The following is an 11,584-nucleotide window of genomic DNA, read 5'->3' as shown; positions in this document are numbered from 1 at the left end:
CGCGCTCTAGTCTAGTAGTAGAAGCAGGAGCTAGTACCTATAGTTATATAAGGTAGTAGTAAGATATAAAAGGGTTATTAGAGCCTTCTTAATAAGAGCCTTCCCGCCTACCACTCTATAGTGCCGCTATAGGTATTAATAGAGAAGGGTAGTATTAACTAGGCCTTTTATCCTATTAAGCAGGCGTAGGAGGAGAGAGTATAGGTTATATGCTATAATAGTCTTATAGGGTTAGTAGAAGGGGTAGAGGCTACTTAGCAGGTTAATAATATTAAGGTAGTTAAGAAGGCTTACTATCTCTAGAGTAAGGTAAGTACTAGCCTACTAAGATATATTAGTAACTTATAAGCAATCTAATTATAATTTAGATATAATATAGTACTAAACTGCTAGTAAATTATAAGGGATCTAATATAGGTTTAGTAGCAGATCTAGAGAGGAGTAGAGATAAAATGCCACGGATTTATAGATAACTTAAAGATAACTTAAAGATAATCTAAAGATAGTTTAAAAACGTATTAGTTCCTAGAAGGTTTTATCTCCTATATACTATATAGACTATAGTAAGGTTAATATATGCAAGTTTAGATCCAAATTAGGTTTTAGGTAGCGACCCCCTTACTCCCTCCTAGCTACTATATAGCAACCCCTATTGCCCCCCCTTATATAGAGATGTAATAAAGGCGCGGTAGCGACCCCTCGCTCTGCGTAGGAAATGCTTACATGCATTTTGAGGCAAATTATGCAAGAGGAACAAGCGTAGTTATTAAGGGTAGAGCTTAGTTGTAAAATAACATATGAGATTATAAAGTTTAAGATGAAAGCAAGGCTTTTTAAGAAGATGGCTAGGTTTTAGCAGCGTATGAAACTTCCCTCTTCTGCCGGGTCTTCGCCACCACACTTAACTCCACCTGTCCGTGTTTGCTTCCATAAAAAAGGTATTCTCGCTCTAAACGAATTCCACTACTATAGGATTCAGAAGCCGTCATGTTTCCCCTAGCTCATGTCTCTGTATCCCATTCCCAGACAAGTCGCGTTGTTCACCCAGCTCATAGCGCTGAGTCTCGTGCGCCGGTAACTCGGGCTTGCTATATCCAGAGGTGAATAAACCATAATGTTGCGGCTTGTTGGTAACCATCTTTGATCGCTCAGAGCACCGCCAATAGTAGAAGCCTACTATGAACACAGCGATCACAAAGACAGGTATAGTGATGCCAACGCCAATTTTGGCACCGGTGCTAAGTTTGTGCTCGGGGACGGAGGTATGGGTGTTCGTGGGGCTCGAGGCGATTGTGGAGGACGTTGAGAGGGATATCGATGATGAGGTTGAGCTCGAGGCGATTGTGGAGGAGGTTGAAAGGGATATCGATGATGAGGTTGAGCTACTACTAGAAGAGGTGGGTGAGGTAATGTTAAAGTAGTGGCTGTTGAATGAAGCTGGGTTTTCGTCTGTTCCTTCAGATAGCACGAACCAAAAGACAGGAGTAGCAACAATGTTATATGGCGTCGTCACATCCCATATGAAGGAACTGTCTTGTAGTCCAGTGCCAGAGTTGCTACCAGTTGCTGAAGGGGATTAGAAATAGCAACAAGGCTAGGACGCAGATCATATACTTAATGTAATCCCATCTCCCCCTTCGTGGTTATCTTGATAAATCACGAGCTGATAGGTCGCAAAGTTGCTAGTCCATTGGATCGTTTGTGTCGATCCAAGAGGCCAGGGAAGATTGCCAGTGTAGTTACCAGCTGCGCCGGGCGGTAGAGGAGTTATGAAGTTATTCTGAACGGTATCCGCGGAGATAAGGTCAAGGGCAGGGAGGAGGAACAGGATAAAATATAGGCCCATACTTATTAAAACTCCGAAGAGACTAGAAGAGTACAGTATATAGCTGTCGTTAATCTGCTAAGAGTTAGCAATCTTGCTGCGGTTCTTGATCGAAGATACTAATTTCTGACCTAAACCAAAATTTGTTATGTTGCGAAGAGAGGAACACTCTAAGATCAGCATATTTGTATGTCCACGAGGCCTTAGGACCGGGCTCGGGGGACGATTGGCTATATATTCCAATATAATTCCAATAGATCCGTGGTCAGGATACTAGGATTAAAGGCGAATAAGAACCCTTTGTTTTTCCGGAGCGGAAACCCCTGTAAGCCGGTCTCAGATGCGGCTGACGAGTTACGGCCTGGCAGGCGCGAAACTGTATATATCATATGGTTATTACAGTATGAATCCAAGTAGGCAGGCTATATAGCAGACACATGTATCATCTTCATCACGGTAGTAAATTACGAACGATGAAGCTTTACTATTCGGTATAGTTAAGTCGTCGTGCTAGTATATTTGATGCTAAGAAAATGTGAAATAAGCAGGGCGCTAACTTGTAGATTGTGCAGGATGAATCCATGCAAAGAGGTATTGATTTGTCAAGGGCCCCATGTTAGCGCTTACTGTGACAGCCACCTAAAATAGCACCTTCTCACTTCAGACTGTACTTTCCCCCCTGAATGATTTTCAAAGATCCTTCGCAGCTAGGGTCCTCTAGAGCCTCACAAGTACTCTCGCTATGAACGGGTCTTACAGAGCCCTACCTCAAGGGTAAATCTATGGAGTTTTGCAAGCCAAGTACAGGCAACTAATCCGTACTTCGTATTCAGGTCTATGGCTGTATTGCCCGTGCTATGCCTTACGGAGGTACAGCGGTTAAGTATTGTTACAATTCAAAATTAGTACTTTCAGCCTCTGTTTCTAATTTGGAACTCCGAATAATTACAGCCTCTGTAAGCACTACCCTAAGAGGCTTAGACGACGCGCCTAAATTCCTGTTTGTTTTTTGAATTGCAATAATACTTAATCGCTGTACCTCCGTATGCTTTATCACTTGTCTAATATTAGCGCTATTGTTTCCGATCCCGCCTCTACGTATCTGGGAGACTCATGTTTTTCAGCTGTTTCCCATCCGCTCTTCTGGACCTAAGAACATGATTAAATATGCCACGACACACACGTAACAGCTTTGCGACATGGGGTTTAAAATGATTCACATAAACCGTAACTTCATGCTGGGCAGTATCACCACTGTTTTATCTCTTCTTTTTCTTCTCTCTTTAAGAGCTACAACTCTGCCATTCGTTTTCCAAAATGACCATTCTCACTCGGCGTCGCCAGTAATACCTACTAAATCAACATCAGCGACGATGACCACAAAATACACGCTTCCTTTCACCAATCCAAGAGGCCATCTGATTCCTCCCGGAATCTGGCAGATCATGCTTCCTCATCCCGACAACCCCGCCAATACCCCATCTGGACGCTTAGAGCCTAGTTGATGCACCGAGTTGGCTTGTGGAAACTCCAGATTACGGCTACAGTCTTGTCACCCAGGAAGAGGCCAATGGCTTCATTAACACGCACTTCTCTGCTGACGCAAAAGTTCTGAGGGCGTGGCGAGCCTTAAAGAACCCGGGCGTAGATTCGGATCTCCTTCGGTACCTTATGCTTTATATCGAGGGTGGCGTTTACACCGATATAGATACCGAGGCTTTGAAGCCGATCGACGTGTAGGTGCCTAAGAAATACCGCGACCAGGCCAAGGTCGTTATTGGTATCGATTAGGACTAGCTGGACAGTAGGACATGGGCAGACATACCGCACAAGCTGCAATTTTGCCAGTGGACCATCGCCGCCGCTCCAGGCCACCCTCTTTTCATGAAGATGGCCTATTATACCATTGATACCCTAGAGAACCTCGCTGGTGAACATAGGACGACTTTGAATCGTCTCAACCTATCGGCCTTTGAGGTTCATCATCCGGACCGGCACTTTCCAACCACGATGACAAAGACCGACTTTTATGTTTTGTAAATATAGCACGTCGCAGCCAAGACCGAGACCATCCCCAGCGATCTACCAGTTCCGAAGCAACAGTTCCATCTTCCAATGAGGACGAGGATTGGAGGACCAGGTGGCGAGTCAAAACATCCTTCAGGGAGGATAACTTTGGGGATGATGTGAGTGGGGCTCAAAGTGTCTCTACTATTGACATTGAACGTTGTATTGGAGTAGGCATGGGTGCTATGAAATGTACTCTAACCCAAGATGAATTGGAAGATGGAGACGTCTAGGATGATGATACATGGACAGATCAGGCCCAGGATATGAGCACGGACGATGTTATTGCTCAATGGTCGAGTGGAAAGTCTTACTCTCTGCAATCGGAGCCATGGACAGTTCCTGCTGGGTTTAAGTGGGACAATGGGAGATTTGTGCATAAGACCTCAAATGAGGCTACTCCTTCAAACGAGGCTACTTCTTAAAATGAGGTTTCTTCTCGATATGAGACCTGTCCTAAGTAAAATATCTTGAATGAGGATTTAATCTGATTTACCATAACTGCGATGCAACGTGATGGATGTAGAATCAAGGCAACGTCACACTTCACAAAATCATAGTAGTAAAAGGATATCGCGAAAACTGTTCATTGACTAATCTACAAAGCTGGACCTCCATTTCAGAACAAACAGCATTCAACTATACAAAACCCATGTAGGTTTGAAAGCTCATTTCAAGCAAGACCTCCAATTTAGAGGTCTAAAAGTCCAGTTCAGAACAAAAAGTATTTGACTGTAGAAAACCCATATAGCTTTGAAAGCTCATTTCAAGCTGGTACTCAAATAAGTTGATTCCAGATGGAAAGGAGCTCTCACCAGTGACTCTGTGGAGGAACATACCATCCCACCTCGCAGTTTGGTCTCCAATGACCCTGTTGACGGCAGTTTGAACATTCCCTTGTACACTCCCAGAACCAGTGATGAGTGGAGGTACAGTTGTGGCATTCCATCTCCATCAAAGGATGATGGCCAGCGGCTGTCAATGCGTCTGGGAATGGTGGTGGTGGTGAACTCTTCCTCCAGTAGTATCGCCAGGTATTTTCCTCCACCATATATTGCTGAACAACTGGTGGGTACTGGTGCCAATCTCGCAACACATCGTGTCGTATGATGCCATAGATCGTAGCAAACTCCAGAGGGGTCGCCATCGACTTGGATTGAGTAATGACCTGGTAGACTCTCATGAGTTGAGAGCAGTACTTTTCCCTAGGTCGATTGGTAAAGCCTGGAATAGCCTCAAGCCAAAGCCATTCCTTGGGGCCGTTTGTGCCTGGGTTGGATTGGATCTTCCAAGATATTGGGCATACAAGTCTGAATGCTGGCTGGAAGGGGAGCTTGTATTTGAAGTAGGCCTCCACAGTCGCACGAGCTGTCTCGGCGTTTTTGTCCATTTCCTGGTCTCTGTTGAATTGCGCCACGTCCTTGGCATTTTTGGCTAGCAATTCCTGGTGCGCAGCCTGAGTTTGGTAGAGTGGTGCGTTGTTTTTGATCCTGTCGAACTCTTGAATTGAATCTAAATGGCTTGCAAGATTTTCCTGGCCGGTAGAGGCAAGCCATCTATCCCACTCTTCCTGGTCGCCAGCCCATTGCTTCATCCATTGCCTGGAAGCTTCGGCTTCACCTACTGCGCCAACTGGGAGACCAGTGACATTGTTCCAGCTTCCTGAGGATGGCCCATCGTCACCGTAACGCGTCGGAATGTGGCGTCAGGTGCGAGACCAGCTGGTCTTCCAAAAGAGCCGGGAGTTGCCTGATGAGTTGCCTGGTACGGAGTCAATTGACTAGAGCCTGCCTGGGCTTGAAGGTTTGGAGGCAGATGTCGAACGTCGAAGATCATGCCGGCAGTTTGGTTGACAAGGCCGTCGATTGCATGGCCGGCGTATGTCGGGATCAGTGCCTTTCCTGGTGGTTCATTGCCTGTTGTGTTGGCTGGAACCTTGGTGGGTTTTCCCTGGAGATCGAGTCTCCCTTGCAGTCCCCCTATCCAATATTAGCCCGGCTCAATAGATGGAATGGGGAAACTTACAGTAATGGCCAATGAATTCCTCCTCAGCCATCCATTCTCGCCAAGGACCATTTGACTTCTGGTATAAGGCATCGTCACTCGACTCACAGAACTGCTTCACGCTGGCCCAGTAGTCCGTCATCTCCTTCCTGGTCAGCATATCACCAATGGTGCTCGATATGCCTGGTGTGGTCCGAGGATGTGACCCAGCGTACTCCATGATCCGCAGCCAGCGAGTGGCGTATTCATCGCCATCTTGCACAATCTTTGCGGCCATGTTTGCGGTGGATGGTACGTAAAGATCAAAGATCGAGTATTCACAATGTTTTATATTGTGTATGTCGTCAAGCGAGATCGAGCTAAGCCCCCCCTTCCCGAAACGGTTAGGCCCCCACACACTCACATTCAATGTAAACAAAAGATATCAGGCAAAGGGGATTTTCCTTCAACACGTTTCCTTCAACACGCATACCAAGGCACTTCCTTCAACGCATCCTAAGCCAAACTGAAGAAGACGAATCCTCAAGATGCAATCAAGGATGAATGCGAAGAGACCTCTCCACCAGGAATATCGTAAGTCGATACTGGCGCATCTCTACAATCATCACTAACCTATATGTAGGGCCCACCAAGCGTCGACGTGGAAATGACAATCCGCCCCCGTCGTCTGCCACACGCGCAACCCAGGCACAGCTCGCTGCTGGATGCGGCAACTGCAGACATAACTTTGGGATCACCGACAAATCTCACATCACCAGGAAATGTCACCGTATTGGAGATGATGGAAAGATTGGAGCATGTCCGATCTGTGACCGTATGAGAAACTACACCATCATTCACTGCCTATATACTGATTCGTACAGAGGACCATCCAATTGAGGACTGCTCGATCTATTTGCAGACCCCAGAGGACAAGCAAGGACCTCTCCTGCTTCGGTTTTGTGCCATAACCAGGATTGGTGCTCCCTCCATGCGCTCATCCTACTTTTGGGAGCAAGACCAGGAATTCGATCGCAGCAACGGTCAACCTCTCACAGGCGCCGAGGCACTCCTTCGAAAGGAGGAGTTCGATAACTTCGACTATGCCTCATACTTCAATATGGCAAAGGAAGCAGCCCCTGCACCTGTGAACCCGGAAAATACCCGACGCAAGCAGTCTTACGCACCGCCTAGGCCCGGCTTCCCCAGGGATGTCGTGGAGATCGAGCACCCAAATGCGTACTATCAAGGTTCCGATATCGACCTTTGGATCGCCACAGCCTACCAGTTAGGTCAATCGGAGTATGCGGCCGAGAAAGCATACCTGTTAGGTAAATTGGACCATATGGCCGAGAGAGTCGCTTCTCTTGAAAAGAGAAACGAAGATGCTGCTGTCCAACGCGGTACCATGAGTGCCAACTTCAATCATGCATCCCAGGGAAATTACCAGTCACCACCAATTCCTGGTCAATTCCAATACTCTTGGAAGGGTATGGACAAGGAAGTTCTACCAGAAGAGATGGACGAGTTTGAGCGTGCTGCTGCTAGGCAAGCTACAGAGGAAGCTGATGAGTTGGATAACAATGACCAGGGTGAGGATATCGACCTCGATGTCGATGTTGAACCAGGCAATCCCCAGGTGGCACTGTCTACGCTTGGTGCTTTCACCAGTGCCAGTCGACAAACGGGCAATCCCCAAGTTGCACCGTCTACGCTTGGTGCTTTCACCAGTGCCAGTCGACAAACGGGCAATCCCCAAGTAGCACCGTCTACGCTTGGTGCTTTCACCAGTGCCAGTCGACAATTGGGCAATCCCTCTCAACCCGGCCGCGCCACCCAGGCTCCGAGATCCCAGGAATCAGGTACCGCCCCAAGTGTACTCAACCTCGAGGTGCCCGTACCTCGACGGGCCCCTGCTGGCTTGTCAGAAAGTGTATGGAACAATGGGCCAGATGCCATGGACCATCCAGGAAGTAGAGGACGTGGTGGGCGTGGTCGAGGTGGTCGAGGTGATGGAAATGACACGTGGTGGGCGTGGTCGAGATGGTTGAGGTGGTGGACATGGACGTGGTTGATGAACTTTTCTCATTTGAGATTACCTTGATGTGCTATGCATCATTCTAATTTGAGATTACCTTGATGTGCTATGCATCATTCTCATTTGAGATTACCTTGATGTGCTATACATCATTCTCTATTGAGATTTCCTCTTGTTGACTTGTTGCTATATAGCGCAGTCATAGCCTAATTAAGTGCAAGATTAGTTTGGAGATATGCAGCATGTCGCGTTTGTAGTTTATAGTTGAAATGAAACTTGTTATGGCAATTGCAGTTTTGAGTGTTTGTGCCAGCGCTAATATGTGACATTTATATTATATTACAATCCTTATATTATATTCTGAATTCAAAATCCACATTTCATAGAAGCTTCACTTCAAAGCTGGTAATCCTATATACAATTGTCTTATTTCAAGTATAGTAACCGGTAATTCCATTTACCACATTTCAAGCAATCTTCTCAACACTAGGTAAAATGTCTAAAATCTCAATGGCGGAACTACAGGCTTATTTCCCAGCGCTTTATCAATCTTCTCTAAAACTTCCGCGGTCAGCTTCTCTACAAAGCCCAGCGCCTGAATATTCTGATGCACCTGCTCTACCCTCGATGCCCCTGTAATCAGCGACGATACATTCGGATTGCTTAGCACCCAGGCCAGTGCTAGCTGCGACAGCGTTGCCCCAATCTCCTCAGCAATTGGTTTCAGTGCCTCAACCTGCTTCAGCTCCCGTTGCCACGTCTCGTTGCCGAATGTCGCAGCGAATGACTTCGTGTACTTATCTGTCGCCTCAGCCAAGCGGCTGCCCGGCGGCGGCGTCTCGACGCCATTGTACTTCCCAGTCAGTATGCCCTGTTTCAAGGGCGAAAAAACGGTGAGACCGGTGCCGAACTTGCCGTACAGCCAGCGAAAGTCGTCCTCGACTTTGGTACGGGTGAGCAGGTTGTATTGGGGCTGTTCGACGGCGGGACCGATGAGGTTGAGTCTGTCAGCAGCACGCCAGGCGTCAGCGATCTCAGAAGCGCTCCATTCTGAAGTGCCCCAATAGAAGGCCTTGTCGGTATTGATTAGGTGGTTAAAGGCGCGGACCACTTCTTCGATTGGGGTATTACGGTCAGGACGATGGGCATAGACGATATCGACATAGGGGAGACCGAGGCGCTCGAGCGAGAGGTTCAGGCCTTCGATGATATGCTTGCGGGAGAGGCCGACATTATTGATAGGGTTAGAGGGGTCGGCAGAGTTATTAAGACCGAAGTAGATCTGTGAGAGTTAATACTACTGTTTACTAAAATATGCTTTTAGAATCACCTTTGTCGAGACCACGAGGTCATTCTGCTTCCAACCAAACTTCTTGATCGCAGAACCAAGGACGATTTCAGCCTTACCTGCATTATAGTTCTCGGCTGTGTCGAAGAAATTCACCCCAGCATCATGCGCAGCCTTTATGGAAGCAAAAGCATCATCTAAATCGATCAGTCTTGAGTTCTTGAGCTATCTAAATGTCCACTCCATAGGAAACTATACGTACCATCGGTAACATGTCCTCCGTGGGTAATCCAGCCGCCGAGAGATATTGCAGATACTTTCAACCCCGTGCGTCCGAGGAAGCGGTATTCCATCTTCGATACAGACATCTTCAAAAACTCTTGCCTTTTTATAAATAGACAGAAGAGAAATCAGTGTTCATTTATATATTTAGGATAAGTCCACTTGATGTATAGCGCGTGAGCACATCATCATGACTAGCAAATCCCCCACTCTTATACGTACAACGAGTCCAAGCCTGCCAGACTCGCGGGTTGATATATTGCGTGCTTGACACCTTAATTGTGCCTTCAACTTCTCTGCCTATATTTGTCCATCCAAAGATGGATATTCGTCAACATCAGAAAGAAGTAGGACTGTAGGGGATGAAACCTTCTAGCTTAATTTTCACGTGGTTTGACTTGTTGAATCTATGACAGATATAGTTTCTAACAGTCTTCCTGGATTGTATTTTCCTGTATAGTAGATTGCTTGATCTCTACGATAACACCTCCAGTGTCACATGAACCATGTTGCCTGGGTTTCAGGCCAAAATCCATTACCCCACCAGGCCATGAAAGTTCACCTCACCCCCTGGTTGGAGCAAATCGAGCTTTATTTCTAGGTAGACACAAAAATCGGCAATTATCATTCCAAATATAAGTCTCCAGTTTGGCTTGAAATCTTACAAATCAGTGCCGTTCTTTCTATCCAGGCCCAGCCAATCTCAAAAGTAGCCAGACCGGCCTTTCATCAAGCCTCATGAAGCATCTCTCTATTCTGAAGACTTCACCTCCCTCGATTTAATTTTCACGACCTTGCCTCCCGCATCCTCAGCACTGCCCCTACTGATCTCGTCGCTCTCTTCCCCGGCCGATGTAAAATGCTCTGCTACCGAAGTGAAGTTTTCTCCGTCTACTGCCTTCCCCTTCTTCGACTTCTCTAGCCCTGCAAGCAAGACGGCCGTGATAGCGAGTAAGAAGCAGAAAGCGCCTGCCAAATAGTTACCCGTTACAACAGCAGGCTGGTCCGTCGTCTTAAAGACAGCCAGCGGCACCGTGGCGATGAAAACCCAAGCCCAGACGTTAAGACCTGCTGAGGCGAAGGCACGTGTTCCTGGGTCTCCGGCACTATTTGATACATATATTAGTCGTGAAGATCTCTAGCCTGTGGAAGTTCTGAAGAGCGATGCGGTAGTCTTACAGAATATCTTGTGTCCATGCCCAGAACATGCTGTTGCTAGCTTGCGCCCAGCCAGTCTGGTAGTACAGAAACCAGCGGAAGGCACGATTCTTCGGGAAGACTGGAGTTGCGGCCAGGAGGATGCATACGGCACCATTGACAACTCCTCCGACGACTAGCATGGGCCAGCGGCGACCACCAAGCCAGGTATCACCTAAGGGGACTTGTCAGTATGCTTTGGTTTGCGTACTCGTTTAGTAGCTTTCAAAAAGTTAACGTACTAGACCAAGCCATGAATAGCGTTACAGCTACTACGACAGCCTGAATAGGAGTAGTATAATTATCTGTGCAGTGCGTTAGGAGTTAATCTATAGCAGTGATTATGAATTCTGATGCCACATACTGATCTGGGGAATAGTGAAAGAATTGGGCTTCTTTTTGTTCCAAGCCTTTAACCAGAAAGCCATAGAATTAGATGGCTGGTTGCCAATAGAGTTGCAACTTCACATTCATTAGCACCTCATTTTCTCTATAGCTTATCTTTCCTCACATGGAAATGGTCCAAAGCAACCAGATCTCTGGTGTGAGCAACCATCGCTTGACCTGCGCCTTTGTGAAAGCACCCTGCTTGACGCGTCCTTCTTGAGGATTACGATCTCTGGCTAGTTCAATCTCCTAAACAAGAGTCAGTCTATGGGTATCTTATCGAAATACCAAGGAGACTTGCCGCTTCACTGAAAACAAATCCTGGCTTCTGTCTAGCTGGGACGTCGGGGAATAGAAACACTTGAGGGATGATAATCCCGACTGAAATGATACCATCGATAATGAAAAGCTCCATGCGGTTAGCATGATATATTTGTGTCTGTATAAGAAGCATTATACGTACCCATCGCCACCCAGCAAGTCCATTCTTACCATTTAATCCAATATAAACACCAGC

The 11,584-nt window shown here is 46.8% G+C and overlaps 1 protein-coding gene across 1 annotated transcript; it reads right to left on the bottom strand.

Moving 5' to 3' along the window:
• Positions 1–8,412: 8,412 nt before the first annotated feature.
• SPCC965.06 (putative voltage-gated potassium channel subunit beta) lies at positions 8,413–9,569 on the bottom strand (the record flags this gene model as incomplete). Its single annotated transcript, XM_031146234.1, has 3 exons — positions 8,413–9,195; positions 9,244–9,398; positions 9,464–9,569. 3 exons carry the CDS (start codon positions 9,567–9,569, stop codon positions 8,413–8,415), a joined length of 1,044 nt encoding a protein of 347 aa, XP_031009491.1.
• Between the last annotated feature and the right edge of the window lie 2,015 nt (positions 9,570–11,584).

Source organism: Lachnellula hyalina (genome assembly GCF_007821495.1).
Source record: "Lachnellula hyalina strain CBS 185.66 chromosome Unknown contig00005, whole genome shotgun sequence".
Lineage (NCBI taxonomy): Eukaryota > Fungi > Ascomycota > Leotiomycetes > Helotiales > Lachnaceae > Lachnellula > Lachnellula hyalina.
Note: the sequence above shows the minus strand (reverse complement) of the source record. Positions and strands in the feature narration are given on the sequence as shown.